The 17,668-nt window shown below is 38.1% G+C and overlaps 1 protein-coding gene across 10 annotated transcripts in view; it reads left to right on the forward strand.

The window, feature by feature from the left end:
• Positions 1–17,668, forward strand: part of APAF1 (apoptotic peptidase activating factor 1) — a 131,336-nt gene that overhangs the window by 67,954 nt on the left and 45,714 nt on the right. For 9 of the 10 annotated variants that reach the window (XR_016394816.1, XR_016394817.1, XR_016394815.1 and 6 more), the window contains 4 exons: positions 11,479–11,598; positions 11,912–12,037; positions 13,683–13,808; positions 16,070–16,216. Coding sequence is in view for 6 of the 10 variants with exons in the window: in XM_089920008.1 (XP_089776134.1) it covers positions 11,479–11,598; positions 11,912–12,037; positions 13,683–13,808; positions 16,070–16,216 (519 nt within the window). In the remaining 4 variants the exon portion in view is untranslated. Of the gene's footprint in view, positions 1–3,370; positions 6,647–11,478; positions 11,599–11,911; positions 12,038–13,682; positions 13,809–16,069; positions 16,217–17,668 lie in introns of those variants that run through there. The other variant, XM_089920011.1, reaches the window with a different exon arrangement.

The following is a 17,668-nucleotide window of genomic DNA, read 5'->3' on the forward strand; positions in this document are numbered from 1 at the left end:
TGATCTCCCTGTGCTATGTGGCTGCTTCCCACTAGCTACCTATTTTACATTTCGTAGCATATGTAAGTCCATGCCACTCTCTCACTTCGTTGCAGCTTACCCTTCCCCCTCCCCGTGTCCTCAAGTCCATCCTCTACGTCTGCGTCTTTATTCCTGTCCTGCCCCTAGGTTCTTCAGAACCATTTTTTTTTTTAGATTCCATATGTATGTGTTAGTATATGGTATTTGTTTTTCTCTTTCTGACTTACTTCACTCTGTATGACAGATTCTAGGTCCATCCACCTCACTACAAATAACTCAATTTGGTTTCTTTTTATGGCTGAGTAATATTCCATTGTATATATGTGCCATATCTTCTTTATCCATTCATCTGTCGATGGACATTTAGGTTGCTTCCATGTCCTGGCCATTGTAAATAGTGCTGCGATGAACATTGTGGTACATGACTCTTTGAATTATGGATTTTTTCAGGGTATATGCCCAGTAGTGGGATTGCTGGGTCATATGGTAGTTCTATTTTTAGTTTTTTAAAGAACCTCCATACTGTTTTCCATAGAGGCTGTATCAGTTTACATTCCCACCAACAGTGCAAGAGGGTTCCCTTTTCTCCACACCCTCTCCAGCATTTATTATTTGTAGATTTTTTGATGATGGCCATTCTGAGCGGTGTGAGGTGATACCTCATTGTAGTTTTGATTTGCATTTCTCTAATGATTAATGATGTTGAGCATCCTTTCATGTGTTTGCTGGCAATCTGTATATCTTCTTTGGAGAAATGTCTGTTTAGGTCTTCTGCCCATTTTTGGATTGGGTGTTTGTTCTTTTGATATTGAGCTGCATGAGCTGCTTGTAAATTTTGGAGATTAATCCTTTGTCAGTTGCTTCGTTTGCAAATATTTTCTCCCATTCTGAGAGTTGTCTTTTCGTCTTGGTTATGGTTTCCTTTGCTGTGCAAAAGCTTTTAAGTTTCACTGGGTCCCATTTGTTTATTTTTGCTTTTATTTCCCTTTCTCTAGGAGGTGGGTCAAAAAGGATCTTGCTGTGATTTATGTCATAGAATGTTCTGCCTATGTTTTCCTCTAAGAGTTTTATAGTGTCTGGCCTTACACTGAGATCTTTAATACATTTTGAGTTTATTTTTGTGTATGGTGTTAGAGAGTGTTCTAATTTCATTCTTTTACATGTATCTGTCCAGTTTTCCCAGCACCACTTACTGAGGAGGCTATCTTTTCTCCATTGTATATCCTTGCCTCCTTTATCAAAAATAAGGTGACCATATGTGCGTGGGTTTATCTCTGGGCTTTCTATCCTGTTCCGTTGATCTATATTTCTGTTTTCGTGCCAGTACCATGCTGTCTTGATTACTGTAGCTTTGTAGTATAGTCTGAAGTCCAGGAGCCTGATTCCTCCAGCTCTGTTTTTCTTTCTCAAGATTGCTTTGGCTATTCGGGGTCTTTTGTGTTTCCATACAAATTGTGAAATTTTTTGTTCTAGTTCTGTGAAAAATGCCATTGGTAGTTTGAGAGGGATAGCATTGAATCTGTAAATTGCTTTGGGTAGTATAGTCATTTTCACAACATTGATTCTTCCAATCCAGGAACATGGTATATATCTCCATCTGTTTGTATCATCTTTAATTTCTTTCATCAGTGTCTTACAGTTTTCTGCATACAAGTCTTTTGTCTCCTTTGGTAGGTTTATTCCTAGGTATTTTATTCTTTTTGTTGCAGCGGTAAATGGGAGTGTTTCCTTAATTTCTCTTTCAGATTTTTCATCATTAGTGTATAGAAATGCAAGAGATTTCTGTGCATTAATGTTGTATCCTGCAACTTTACCAAATTCATTGATTAGCTCTAGTAGTTTTCTGGTAGCATCTTTAGGATTCTCTATGTATAGTATCATGTCATCTGCAAACAGTGACAGCTTTACTTCTTCTTTCTGATTTGGATTCCTTTTATTTATTTTTCTTCTCTGATTGCTGTGGCTAAAACTTCCAAAACTATGTTGAATAATAGTGGTGAGAGTGGACAACCTTGTCTTGTTCCTGATCTTAGTGGAAGTGGTTTCAGTTTTTCACCATTGAGAACGATGTTGGCTGTGGGTTTGTCATATATGACCTTTATTATGTTGAGGTAGGTTCCCTCTATGCCTACTTTCTGGAGGGTTTTTATCATAAATGGGTGTTGAATTTTGTTAAAAGCTTTTTCTGCATCTATTGAGATGATCATATGGTTTTTCTCCTTCAATTTGTTAATATGGTATATCACATTGATTCATATGCATATATTGAAGAATCCTTGTATTCCTGGGATAAACCCCACTTGATCATGGTGTATGATCCTTTTAATGTGCTGTTGGATTCTGTGTGCTAGTATTTTGTTGAGGATTTTTGCATCTATGTTCATCAGTGACATTGGCCTGTAGTTTTCTTTTTTTATGACATCTTTGTCTGGTTTTGGTATCAGGGTGATGGTAGCCTCATAGAATGAGTTTGGGAGCGTTTCTCCCTCTACTATATTTTGGAAGAGTTTGAGAAGTTTAGGTGTTAGCTCTTCTGTAAATTTTTGATAGAATTCGCCTGTGAAGCCATCTGGTCCTTGGCTTTTGTTTGTTGGAAGATTTTTAATCACAGTTTCAATTTCAGTGTTTGTGACTGGTCTGTTTATATTTCCTATTTCTTCCTGTTTCAGTCTCAGAAGGTTGTGCTTTTCTAAGAATTTGTCCATTTCTTCCAGGTTTTCCATTCTATTGACATATAGTTCCTTGTAGTAATCTCTCATGATCCTTTGTATTTCTACAGTGTCCGTTGTTACTTCTCCGTTTTCATTTCTAATTCTGTTGATTTGAGTCTTCTCTCTTTTTTTCTTGATGAGTCTGGCTAATGGTTTATCAATTTTGTGTATCTTCTCAAAGAACCAGCTTTGAGTTTTATTGATCTTTGCTATTGTTTCCTTCTTGCCTTTTTCATTTATTTCTGATCTGATCTTTATGATTTCTTTTCTTCTGCTAACTTTGGGGTTTTTTTGTTCTTCTTTCTCGAATTGCTTTAGGTGTAAGGTTAGGTTGTTTATTTGAGATATTTCTTGTTTTTTGAGGTAGGATTGTATTGCTCTAAACTTCCCTCTTAGAACTGCTTTTGCTGCATCCCATAGGTTTTGGGTCATCGTGTTTTCTTTGTCATTTGTTGCTAGGTATTTTTTGATTTCCTCTTTGATTTCTTCAGTGATCTCTTGATTATTAAGTAGTGTATTGTTTAGCCTCCATGTGTTTGTATTTCTTACAGTTTTTTTCCTGTAATTGATACCTAGTCTCATAGTGTTGTGGTTGGAGAAGACATTGACACAATTTCAATTTTCTTAAATTTACCAAGGCTTGATTTGTGACCCAAGATATGATCTGTCTCGGAGAATGTTCCATGAGCACTTGAGAAGAAAGTGTATTCTGTTGTTTTTGGATGGAATGTCCTATAAATATCAGTTAAGTCCATCTTGTTTATTTTATCATTTAAAGCTTGTGTTTCCTTATTTATTTTCACTTTGAATGATCTGTCCATTGGTGAAATTGGGGTGTTAAAGTCCCCTACTATGACTGTGTTACTGTCAATTTCCCCTTTTATGACTGTTAGTATCTGCCGTATGTACTGAGGTGCTCCTATGTTCGGTGCATAAATATTTACAATTGTTATATCTTCTTCTTGGATTGATCCCTTGATCATTATGTAGTGTTGTTCTTTGTCTCTTCTAATAGTCTTTGTTTTAAAGTCTGTTTTGTCTAATATGAGAATTGCTACTCCAGCTTTATTTTGATTTCCATTTGCATGGAATATCTTTTTCCCTCACTTTCACTCTGTATGTGTCCGTAGGTCTGAAGTGGGTCTCTTGTAGACAGCATATATACGGGTCTTGTTTTTGTATCCATTCAGCCAGTCTGTGTCTTTTGGTTGGAGCATTTAATCCATTTATATTTAAGGTAATTATCAATATGTATGTTCCTGTTACCATTTTCTTAATTGTTTTGGGTTTGTTATTGTAGGTCTTTTCCTTCTCTTAAGTTTCCTGCCTAGAGAGGTTCCTTTAGCGTTTGTTGTAAAGCTGGTTTGGTGGTGCTGAATTCTCTTAGCTTTTGCTTGTCTGTAAAGGTTTTAATTTCTCTGTTGAATCTGAATGAGATCCTTCCTGGGTAGAGTAATCTTGGTTGTAGGTTTTTCCCTTTCATCACTTTAGATATGTCCTGCCACTCCCTTCTGGCTTGCAGAGTCTCTGCTGAAAGATCAGCTGTTAACCTTATGGGGATTCCCTTGTATGTTATTTGTTGGTTTTCCCTTGCTGTTTTTAATATTTTTTCTTTGTATTTAATTTTTGATAGTTTGATTAATATGTGTCTTGGCGTGTTTCTCCTTGGATTTATCCTGTATGGGACTGTCTGTGCTTCCTGGACTTGATTATTTCCTTTCCCATATTAGGGAAGTTTTCAACTATAATCTCTTCAAATATTTTCTCAGTCCCTTTCTTTTTCTCTTCTTCTTCTGGGTCCCCTGTAATTCAAATATTGGTGCATTTAATGTTTTCCCAGAGGTCTCTGAGACTGTCCTCAATTCTTTTCATTTTTTTTCTTTATTCTGCTCTGTGGTAGTTATTTCCACTATTTTATCTTCCAGGTCACTTATCTGTTCTCCTGCCTCAGTTATTCTGCTATTGATTCCTTCTAGAGAAATTTTAATTTCATTTACTGTGCTGTTCATCATTGCTTGTTTGCTCTTTTGTTCTTCTATGTCCTTGTTAAACATTTCTTGTATTTTCTTGTTTCTATTTCCAAGATTTTGGATCACCTTTACTATCATTACTCTGAATTCTTTTTCAGGTAGACTGCCTATTTCCTCTACATTTGTTTGGTCTGGTGGGTTTTTACCTTGCTTCTTCATCTGCTGTGTGTTTCTCTGTGTTCTTATTTTGCTTAACTTACTATGTTTGGGGTCTCCTTTTCGCCGGCTGCAGGTTCATAGTTTTCGTTGTTTTTGGTGTCTGTTCCCAGTGTCTAAGGTTGGTTCATTGGGTTGTGTAGGCTTCCTGGTGGAGGAGACTGGTGCCTGTGTTCTGTTGGATGAGGCTGGATCTTGTCTTTCTGGCGGGCAGGACCGCATCCAGTGGTGTGTTTTGGGGTGTCTGTGACCTTATTATGGTTTTAGGCAGCCTCTCTTATAATGGGTGGGGTTGTGTTCCTGTCTTGCTAGTTTTTTGTAGCTTGCTGGTCGTTGAGTGGATCTGGGTCTTAGCATTGAGATGGAGATCTCTGGGAGAGCTTTTGCCGTTTGATATTACGTGGAGCTGGGAGGTCTCTGGTGGACCAATGTCCTGAGCTTGGCTCTCCTACCTCAGAGGCACAGGCCTGACACCTGGCCGGAGCACCAAGACCCTGTTAGCCATGTGGCTTTTGACTGAACATTTTTATTCCTGTCTTAAGAAAATAATCAAGTATGGAGAAATATTTATGCACAGAGGTTTTCTTCAGTGTTATCTGGGTAGCGTCGGAGGGCGAGAGGAGTGGGGAGCCCTCAGGAAGAGAAGGAGGTGGCAGAGAAGGGGCTGCCCAGGGCTGCGTCTGCCACAGCTGCAACCCCTCCGTGAGGAAGCACTTGTGTGTATGTACGTTCTTTTAAAACTTACTTTATATTTATCAAAGTTCCAGTGCACATACTTTTAAAAGTCATAGTATTACAAGGCTCATTATAAAAAATAGACTCCCCCATTTCTCTTTCTCTTAAAGCACCACTTTTAGCTTTTAGATGTTTCTTTTGCTGTTTACCTTCATGACCCTATACTGCATGCTTGTAGTGCTAATTCTTGATTTTTTAGGTTTGAGGGTTTATCTACTGAATTGCTTATTAAGGTGAAAATTTAGCTCTTTTTCTCCTCCCACCTGTCCTACCTCCAACATATGCACACACCCTTTTGTCGATCCCTGTCATCCAGACACAGCCACAATAAAAGTTTGTTTAGGTCATTAGTGTCATTGTTATGACTAAGTAGATGAAGTGTACTATGAATGCCTTTTCTGCCTTAGTGCAATTTAGGAAAAGTCTACCTTTGGTAATAGTTGGAAATTATTTTACCCTAAATCCTTGAAGACATTGTTTTTCTTTTTTTTTTTCTCCAAGTTTCAAAGCTCATGTTGAGAAGTCTGAAGCCATTTTGATTCCTAATCTTTCTCTCTGGAAGATTTTAGGATCTTTTCTTTGTCCCCAGAATTTTGAAATTTCATGATGATGTGCCTTTGTGTGTTTGTTTCATCCCTTGTTTTAACTTTCACTATCCCTTCTCAGTTTGGAAACTTATGTTTTTCAATTCACTGAAATTTACTTGAATTATTTCTTTGATTCACTCCCGCCCCCCATGCTCCCCATATGCTTCCTTTTTCTGGTAACATCCCTTATTCAGATATTGGATCTCCTGATCATCTAGTTTTCTTTTTCTATGTTTCATCTTTCTGTACCATACTCTATTTTCTGGGAGTTTTCCTCAGTTTTATCTTCCAACCCTTTCATTGAGTTTTTCATTTCTACCATTATATTTTTAATGCTGGAGAGTCCTTTCTAATGTTTGTTTAATTTTTCTGTAGAGCATGTGTTCTTGTTTTATAGATGAAATATCTTACTTCTCTGAGGATAGATGGGTATATAAATAATGTATAAATTTTGTCATATACATTACATATATTTTTTCCCTCAAAATCTCATTTTCCTGCATAGTTGCTCTTCCCTCCAATTTTTTTTTTTTTTTTTTTTTCTATTTGGATGTTTTGGCCTCTTATTTTAAAGGCCTTCCTCAGCTGTGTGGTGATCATTCATTACCCAGAGATGGATACTAAAAGGCTGACTGGGAGCTCTGTGTATTGACTGAGACCTCCTCTGAAAGGTGATCTGGATGGGGAAACTTTGTTGTCAGTGTCTTTAGGTCTTTGTCTTGGTCTTGTCAGATTCCTAGAGAGGAATCTCTGGTCTTCTCCTGGAGGTTATAAACCTGGCAGATAGGTTCTTAGAGCTAAGTGGGGGAAGAGAGCGGGAAGGGGGGTGTGGATCGTATAATGTCTCAGCGTTTAGTGTGTAAACCTTCACTGATCCCCCTGTTCTCAAAATTGCTATCCTACCCTCAGTTGTGCTGGTGTCCTTTAATCCAGAGATTCTTCTTTCTGGTTTGTTTTAGCAGTATATTATTCAGCACTTTATTCTTTTTTTTTTCTCATAATAACATTGTTTGGGATTCAATAGTGATTCTTTTCTTTCTACAGGAAATTAGTTTTCCTGAACTTTTTGAAGGGATTGGGAAGGACAACATTTCTTTCTTCACAGCTCTGCAGTTCCATGTTCTGTTGTTTTCATGAAGTGTTAAAAATATGGCATTGTTCTGATGAGATCCCTTTGTTCTATCCCCTTCCCTCATTTTTATGGAGACCTTCCCTTTCCTTTGCTGCCACCATCCTTGTTTTTCTTACTTTAGATTCTATTCCCAACAGTGTCTCCTCATTGTAGGATTGTCCTGGTTATTTTTGAGAGTTCATAGGGTCTGGACTGCTTTAGCCCTTCCAGACTGTGCCACACAGTACAGTCAGTCTTGCACTCAGTTTCTGCTGCTTTCCCTCTTGGTTCTTTGCACTTTTCAGTGGATGGTACTTGGCTCTTTTGGGATTCTCCTGTTTTTAGGTTTGTCAGGCTCATTATGCTTCCCTCTGCTTCTACCCATACAGATGCTGTTACTGTGCAAGTCTTGCGGCTCTCAGTTTGTCCCCACTTACTTGTATCTTGTGGTTTGGGGGGATACTGTGTCACTTAACATGTTGATATTAAGTCTTGTTGATATTAGTCTTGTTGATATTGTCTGTGCATTTTTGGATTTGCTATTTTAGTTGCTTTGCTACTCTTATGGAGGCTTCAAGGAGATGCCTGCATCACTGCCATCTTCCCACAACTCCTGATACATGTTTTTTTAGCCCCACCCTCATTCCCACCTCTGGATGTACTTTGTGACCTCAGTTTCTGAGCATTTTGGGAGTTCTGTAGTGTCAGTTTTGTTGCTTTTGTCTTTCTAATGCTTTTAAGATTCGGTTTTCTTGGTTACCATTCTCCTGCGATACAGCCTCCAATGTTTTGTTGTTACCTTCTTTCTCATTCTTGACTTTGTCATTTTAGTGGGGTTTTAGAAGTGAAGGAGAAGGAGATAAATGCGTATGTTCAAACAGGAGTTAGTATGTATTCTCTTATTTTATACATATGTATATATTTCCTACAGTGGCAATGTTTAACTACACTGTTAAAAACTGTTTTGGAAAGAATCTTTTTACGTTATGTCTCTATGAGTCCTATATGATTGGAATGAAATTTGCCTTTAGTACAGAAACTTACTTATTATAGGCTCCCATGGTACTAGTGTATTAGCTCTGAAACTCAGTGTAATATTCACCTTTCTTCCTCTCTAGATGGCTTTGAAATGTGTAAAACTAAGCTACATCTGATGAAATTCTGCTGAGACATTGTATACAGTATAGTCTTTCTGTCAACAGCTAAATTCACAGGTTTTATGACCTCCTTGAAGATCAGATATTCTCAGCCAGAGGGAGAAATAATTTCTAGGAATATTTTTAGGATCCAAGTTAGATTATTTGTAGAAATGAGTTGTGTTTCATCCTCTTTTTCTGCTCTACTCAGAATACTTTTTACATTTAAAATGTTTTAATGCATGTACATTCATGCAACAAAATTCTTGGTAGGTATTTCCAAGAATTGACTGGTTGGTTTTTTGTTTTATAGTTTTTTAATGTTTTAATAAATAATTAATTGGAGGTTTGTTTTTTTTCCCTGCAGCTTTACTGAGGTATAATTGGCAAAATTGTATTATGTTTAAGACACATAATGTGATGATTTGATATATGTACACATTGTGAAATAATTACCACAATCAAGTTAATTAACAGATCTGAAAACCCTCACATAGTTGCCATTTTAGAGGTTTATTTTAATCATCTTTGTATCCCCAGTGCCTGGAATGTAGTAGGGGTTTGGTAAATATTTGTCAAGCTCAATTAAAGTTATTGCCAAAATTTGAAGAATCATCTCTCTTGATTATAGCACCTAGAGTTGTGAAAGTTGAGGTCTGTTTTGGTAATTTTTCTTAAAAATTTTATTTATTTATTTTTGGCTGTGTTGGGTCTTCGTTTCTGTGCGAGGGCTTTCCTTAGCTGTGGCAAGCGCGGGCCACTCTTCATCACGGTGCGCGGCCCTCTCACTGTCGCGGCCTCTCTTGTTGAGGAGCACAGGCTCCAGACGCGCAGGCTCAGTAGTTGTGGCTCATGGGCTTAGTTGTTCCACGGCATGTGGGATCTTCCCAGACCAGGGCTTGAACCCGTGTCCCCTGCACTGGCAGGCAGATTCTCAACCGCTGCGCCACCAGGGAAGCCCTGTTTTGGTAGTTTTTGATCTTTTACCTTGATGTAAATAAAGCCCAAGTAGTAGCTGTGTTCACCTGAGCCAATGAATGAGAATATATTGATTCTTAGAAGTATAAAAAGATTCTTTAGCATTTTTTAAAATTTAAATTTATATAGCTGAAAAAGTTCCAGTGTGCATACATTGCAAAAATTATAGCTAATTGTAGAGACATACCCAAACTTAACCTTTATACATGTGACTGATAATGCTGGTGGAAGTTTAGCTATTATATAAGGTGATTCAACTAGCACAGTATGTTTGAGGTCAACAAAAAAGGTATCCTTGTCATCATTGCCTTATCAGAAAGCATCTGCAACAAAAGCTGCTAAGGCTAGTCTTCATTTCCCCTCAGTGATTGTCAAATTCTTTGTTATATCTGCTCAGGAAGGCTCTCTGACTTCTTGATGTGTGGAGGGTAGCAGTAAGAACCTCAGTGAGGAGTGAACATTGAATCAGACACAGCTGGGAATGGCAGTGCCAGTCAACCTGGAAGAGCTGTTAATAACAGCCACTGATCCTCTAGTCCAGTAAAGCCCAGACAGTAGGAGGAGGGAGCCAGAAGGTTCCTAGTGGTAGCGGTCCAGGGTATTTTATGTTTAGTCACACAGGATGCCATTTTTCCTGATATGATTTGGGGAGCCAGAAAGCTTCTGTTTCTTCCCCCTACCTCAGCATATCTTATTGCGCTCTTAAAATACTGAAATTCCCATTTCATCCTCTTTAGAACTACTCTCACTTCCAGCTCCTCTTCTAAGGTCCCTTGTTCTCATACAAGATACCCTGCTTCTGTGAATGAACACTCAGACAGAAAAGATGGAGGTATCTGAGAGCCAGGGCTCGGTGGGGCTGGGAGGGTGATTGCTAAATGTGGAGGACAGAGGAGTAAAGAAAGGGGGTAAGAGAGGTGAATTTCTTTTACAATTTTGCCTAAGCCCAGTAAGAAAAGCCTTAAAGGCATTTCTACTGTTTAACCTTTACCAGTCAAAAAGGAGATCCAGAATATTACTAATGTGCATACCTGAGATGGTGGCTGCTTTTTCATTACCTTTTTATTCCTAATATTAAAAAATAGAAGAAAATTCCGTGGGAGACTCCCTGATTGCCCACAGCTCAGAAGTCTAGCTTCAGGCTCTCTGGCCCTCTGGGCTGTTTCTTTGAATATCTTTCTAAACTTTTTTCCCTACTGTTCTTTCTATGTATCCTGTTCCAGTCACATTGAACTATGAACAGGTACCTGTAATCTTTTACAGGTACCACATTTTCCTGCTCCTGTGCTTTAACTCTAGCATTCATTCTCTTTGTTTGAAGTGCCCTTCTCAGTTTGTGAATCATAGTTCCAGCTCATTTCTCAAGCCTACTTTGAACGCATTGTCTCCAACATTGCAATCTCTTCTCTTTCTCTTGTATCTGAGGAGTTCTTCCTGGAGTGCCATGTGAAAAATAATGTACTATATCACTTTTGTCATTTTGAGGATTGCATTAGGGGCTAGGTAAGATCTCTGAAGCTCAGAAATTCCACAACCTGGTTTGAAGCTGCTCTGGTCATCTGACCTTCCCAGGCAATAGGGCCAGTAGGATTCAGTAGCTTCAGTGGAGCCAGAATCTGGACACTTGGCCTAACTTGTGAAGTTTAGAAATCTGTGAATATGTAATTGGGATAATTTTCTTTGGAAAATTTAATCAGATGGTGAGCTCATGAACATATTGTGACTTTTCTCTATCTTCTGGTATAATTAACTGCTCTCCAAGCAACTGAAGAAAACAGACTTTATTTAGGAGGAAAAATATTTTATTTTGCCCATAGTCAAGTTAATTAACCCCAGCTTTTCTCTTCTCTGTCTGTAAAATGGGAATACCGTATTCTTATTTGGTTCTCTTCTTTATTTTACTGAAGTGCCATGAGGATGAAAGACTTTAGACAAGCGAGTGATACACCTCCACCTCTCTAATGGGATATTATGGGGAAAGGGTTATAGCAGACTTATTTCTCTGATATTCAGGTATGGAATTGGCAATCAGAGGAATATGTCTTTCTGCAAGCCCATCAGGAAACTGTGAAAGACTTTAGACTCTTGAAAAATTCAAGACTGCTTTCCTGGTCGTTTGATGGAACAGTGAAGGTAATTTGAAGCACACATTTCTTTTAAAAAAGTATTCTAATATTGATCGCATTGATTATATCATGACAGCCAAAAGCAGGTGGCTGATATGTAAATACTTAAAGTTTTAAATTTCTAAAATAGAAATGCCTGTTTTCTGTCTACTGCAGTCATCTATCTGCTGTGTGTTTATGAGCATTTGTACTAAAAGGCACTTAACGAGGTCAGAACAACCAATGTGCTAAAGCTCTTGGTTTATAGGATGTCTTCTGGCTGTTTATGCTCAGTAAGACAAAATGTTCTTAATTGTCAACTTCTGAGTTTTTCTTTGAAGGTATGGAATATTATTACTGGAAGAATAGAAAAAGACTTTGTCTGTCATCAGGATACAGTTCTTTCTTGTGATATTTCTCCTGATGCAACCAGGTATTCTTCTACCTCTGCTGACAAGACTGCAAAGGTAGGCCAATCGGTTGAAAGGTGCATTCATAAGACCTTGGTATTTGTTATGTATTATGAGTCCAAGTAATGTGTAAAACAGAATAATAAGTTTCTGTCTACATGTCTGTCTCATTTCGTGAATTTTTGGAGGATGCCCATTGACATTTAGTTTGTGTCAAATAGATTAAGTGAATGACATTGAGGATTTTTGATTTCTCCCTTACTGATAACTTTTGTCTGTTAGTAATCAAAGGCAGTGTCTACTGAATATTTTAGGCAATAAAAAGCATTGAAAGAGATTTACATTTAATTGTACACCCACAGTAAATTTTTTTGTAACTGATGTAAATCGATGCTTTTAAAAATCACATTCCAGTGAAATGATGCTCCCTGGTTGGGGACATTGAATACTCCATTCTCCATTCTCTTCTTTTTTCTCCATCTTTGTTAATGGCATCATTATCTACCCATCTTTCCAAACTGTGAACACTGGAGTTGCATGGGACTCTTCTGTCTTTTGTGCTCTATTGATTACTCCTCAGTGTCTCCTGGATCCTTGTTCTCTTCCTTGTCCCCACCCTGAAGACCAGGCTCTCCTTTTTTATTGGTGGACCTGCCACTGGTCTGTACTTCCTCTGGTTTATCTTCCCTACTGCTGCCCGAGTTCCCTGTTGAAACTCCTCTGTGACCTGATGGTTTATAAGCTCAACTCCTTAGCCCATCATCACCTCTTTCTGCTACATTGTTCCCTCTGTGCCAGACTACTTCTACTTCCATCTTTTTGTGTGCACTGTTAACTTTCACTTGATACAACCTTGTATCCTTTTTTACCTGGAAGCATTATGACTCATTCTTCTAGACCTAGATTTAAGGTCAGTCCTTCAGTGAACCCTTTCCTGGCCCTCAGGCAGGATTAGCTGCTCCACCCTCAGTGTTCCTATTACATATTACTCATGTTAATTTACTTCATACCACTGTTGGCTCAAACATTTATGATTAAACTAGAAACTTCAAGGACAGGGACTGAATCCAGTTATCTTTGCACCACCAGTTCTTTGCTCACAGTGCCTGGAACACATTTTCAGTTTAAGCTTGTTAAATGGTGATGACAGAACCACCAGGGAGAATATTGGAAGGAAAAGAACAGCCTTTGGCTGCTAAGATAGTAGGGTGGTATAGGGGCTAACCTTTAAAGTACTCTTGCCGTACATTAGACCCTTTGCTAGGAATTTCAGTCTCTATTATCTCATTTAATTTTCACTCTGTAGGTGCTATTGTCTCCATCATACAGATGAAGAAACTGAAGCCAGAGAAGCTTATGTGGGTTGTCCTAGGCCAAGGAACTAGTAAATAGTGGAGCCAGGACTCCACTCAAGTCTGCTGTACTCCATAGACTGCTTTGCTATTCTTCCTTCTAAGTCTAAAGTTAAGGAAGCTGTGACTTTGATCCTTGAGCTTAAGTTTACTTGAGTAATTAAAGGGAAACTCTAAAAAATGAACCAGGTTGCTAGTTGGCATTTGGGCCTCTCATGAACGTTTATGAACTGTTGAACGTTAGAACTTCATATGATTGAATTTATGGCTAACTAGCACTCGAGGCAGGGTTTATAGATGCTTATTTCGAGTGTATTTACTATTCCTAAACAATCTGAATTGCCTTCCAGATTTGGAGTTTTGAACTCCTTTCCCCTCTTCATGAATTGAGAGGCCACAAAGGCTGCGTGCGCTGCTCTGCCTTCTCTGTGGACAGTACCCTGTTGGCAACTGGAGATGACAACGGAGAAATCAGGGTAGGGTGTTTGCTGACATGAAAGCACTGCTCTCCTTATAGCTTTGGCTAGCCCTCTGTACCATATCTGGGGCCTTTGTTAATGTGACAGGGAAGCACAGGCCCTAGGGTTCTGGTTGGATGAGGCATTCTTTGTTCTGTTTCTTATGCACGTTGTGTTCACAGCTGCACTTCACTGCAGAAAAGAATTCATTTTAGAGTTAAAGTGAAGCATTTCCCATGTATGTGAGGAGGCAGATGCCCTAGTTATTTGCAGTTGGTTCTGTGCTGTTAGCTTGAGAATGATTCATCTTAATTCTTGGACCTGAACCAAAGATTGTTTTTAGTGGCAGAATGTGAGGAAAATAATTTTTGTAAATTGTTTTCTAGATTATAAATGAATTGCAATTCTGCTGCTTCCTGCACTGAAAGGTCTCTTTAGCACTATATGCATTAGGTAGTCAACATTTAGAGTGGAGCCTATTGCCATCCTCGTGGGATTGTCTGCCTCTGGTTGTGTTAGAAGGATTGGGCGGTTGATGGAAAAAGTTTGGGCATTGGGGGTGGCTGCTTTGGTAACTGGTATAATCAGGAGAGTCTTGTTTTTTGTATGTTATTTTGTTCGTTTTTTACGAAGCAGGAATTAAAATTCAAGGAATAGGTAGGTATATAATGCAGAAGAATGAGACAGTATGCATTATGCAGGAATAGGGGCATTATCAGATAGGCTTTCCAGGAAAATTAAGATTCTCTTGCTTGAGGACTAAGTAACCAACCTTCTGTATACCATTCTTATAAATGCCATGCCAGCTGAAGGGGCAGGACTGCTTTGGGAACATTTATTTTGCTCTGAGTTCTCACCTCTGGATGAAAGGGCTCTTTTACTGGTTATGAGGCAGTGTTTCATTTTCCAGAAACCCCTAAAGGTAAAAATTGTCTCTTTAAATAAGGGTTATTTAAAAATTTTTCTTTAGTACATTAAAAAAAATTTCTGTTTTTCTTGATTTTTCAAAATATAGGAAAGCTATTAATTTTTTATATATATCTTCTATCCAGCTATCTTACTGAATTCTTTATAATCAGTTTTTCCATTTGATTCTCTTGGATTTCCCAGGGGACATTTACAAATGATGATTTTGATTATTTTCTTTTGCTATTTATGCCTCTGTTTCTCTTATTCTGATGTATAATTTCTTTGAAAAATTAGAGTACTGCTCATATATTAAGTATCACTGGAAATAAATGAAAATATTAGTATCTATAAGTAATTGGGTTGTTTTTAAGAGCTTAGTAAACTAATCTTAGTGAATGTATGTGTATATGCTTGCTTGCTTGTTTATTTTATACATATAAAATATAAAAAATACACATATATATATATATTATATATATATATATATATATAACCTTACTGGGACTTAACTGTTTAAAATATATATACTTTAGGTGTTTGAATAGTGTCTGTCAATATTCTTAGTGGTAGATCCTGAACTAGAATTCTTTGTTCTTTTGAGGTAGTTTATTTGTTAGGCCTTTTTTGTTTATTCCTTGCTTCTCCCATCATACTCTTTTTTTTTTTGAATTTTTAAAATTTTTGGTTGCATTGGGTCTTCGTTGCTGCACGTGGGCTCTCTCTAGTTGCGGCGAGCGGGGGCTACTCTTCATTGAGGTGCGCAGGCTTCTCATTGCAGTGGCCTCTCATTGCAGGGCACGGGCTTTAGGTGCGTGGGCTTCAGTAGTTGCAGCACGCAGGCTCAGTAGTTGTGGCTTGCGGGCTCTAGAGTGCAGGCTCAGTAGTTGTGGCTCACGGGCTCTAGAGCGCAGGCTCAGTAGTTGTGGCTTGCAGGCTCTAGAGCGCAGGCTCAGTAGTTGTGGTGCACGGGCTTAGTTGCTCCACTGCATGTGGGATCTTCCCAGACCAGGGCTCAAACCCCTGTCCCTTGCATTGGCAGGCGGATTCTTAACCAGTGAGCCACCAGGGAAGCCCCATACTCCTTTTATTCAGTGGAAGAGTCACAGTATTCTAATCAGTCACTCTAAGTCATTTTGTTATATTTTTTGGAGTATAGTTAATGATAAATATTGTAAGTAATGCATTTTAATTATAATTAGTAGTTCTTAAAAATTTACACAGGAGAGAATGTAATCTAAAAAAATTCCTAAGGTATCACTGAATTGTAATTATATTTTTAAGAAAGATTTCCAAATATGTTCCAAATGAGATAGATAGATATATAAAACTTCTGAGTAACCCTGTTAATGAACTGTGTATCGTTTTTATAGATATGGAATGTCTCAAATGGTGAGCTTCTTCATTTGTTTGCTCCGATTTCAGTAGAAGAAGGAGCTGCTACTCACGGAGGCTGGGTGACTGACCTTTGCTTTTCTCCAGATAGCAAAATGCTTGTTTCTGCTGGAGGATATCTTAAGGTAAGGGTTTCTCAAAGACTGAAAGAAAAGAACAGCCTGTATCCTACTTTCCAAATTATTTTCACTTCCTGTGTCTCAGTTGGGCCTCGTACAACCCATCAGAGAGGAAGGGTGATTACTGTTATCCCATTCTGAGTGATGAAACTGAGATCTGCAAGGCTGCATTCTTCAGATCTCTTGGAAGTTTTGATGACAGTGTTAGGGATGTTCTGAGTCCAGAGCTCTCATCCTGCCCCAAACAAAGTCTTAGGCGATCAGAATGACTAGAAAGTGGGGTGTTTAACTTAATTTGATTTTCTACTTCACTAATTGTGAGCTATGTTGGTTGAGTCTTTAAAAAAATTTATTTGTGAAATTTCCTTTCTTAAGTATTAGTGGTAATGGTAGTGGTAGTCGTGGTAGTAATAATAATAAAAATAGCAGCAGCAGCATGTTGCTTTATAGTTTACAAAATGCTTTACTTACATCATCTTATTAGCCAGCTTTGCGAGGCTTAAATTTTATCATTCTTGGTTTGTAGGTGAGGAAACTGATGTTCACAGAGGTTGTGAATTTCCTAAAATTACTTAGTAGATTGCCTTATACAAACTTATTATTAGCAAATACTGAGGCCACAGTTGAGCGTGTTGTGGTGCCTCAGGGTCATTTTTTGGTGCTTGCATCTTTTTATCCATCCACTCACTAAGAATGTATTAAGTGCCCACTGTGTGCTGGCACTGCTACGTGGCACAATGTTTAAGACTTGGTTCTTGCCCAGGTGGTTGACAGTCTTTGGAGGAAGCAGACAGTAAATAAATAAAGTCTCTAAGTGTAAGAGGGGTTCTGGGACACATTTGCATAAGGATAGTAGAGGCACAAAGGAGAGGACAGTTCTACCTTTGGGAGTTAGCAGAGGCTTCCATTGGAGGGGAATGCTTGAGCTGAGTCTTGAGTGGTGATTTACTTGTAAAAGGGGTTGAAGATGATACTGTGTATTGTACTGATCACTTAAAATAGATCCCTAATGAATTAGACCCTAATGAATTAGATCTTACGATACTGTTTTTTCTTACTGAAAACATTCAACTGTAGGAGATGATTCTGATTAATTGTCTAATACAGTATAGATGTTCAAAAATATTTGAATGACTGAATTGAAGTTTTTGGTTATATGGGACCTATGTAGATGCAATTTTATTTAATGTAAAAATCTAGCTTATAAAAAAGATAAATCAGAGGGCAGTTTTTAGCTCTGTGAGAGGATGTATGTTATGATTCCTTTACAAGTTTACATTGAAAATACAATGCTGCTTACAAGATGTTGCATTAACCTGTACCTAAATAAAGGTACACCTTTATTTAGTTATTAGGGGATTGTGAGACTATCACCACTTGTCCTCCTTTAGTGTAGAGATAAACTGCACTCTTAGTCTGTTCTGAGGATGATTCTTAGAGGAGCGACATTGCTGTCTT

This window comes from Delphinapterus leucas, chromosome 11 (assembly GCF_059928025.1).
Source record: "Delphinapterus leucas isolate spDelLeu-1000000601 "Yukka" chromosome 11, BTC_Dleu_Yukka2, whole genome shotgun sequence".
Taxonomy (NCBI): Eukaryota; Metazoa; Chordata; class Mammalia; order Artiodactyla; family Monodontidae; genus Delphinapterus; species Delphinapterus leucas.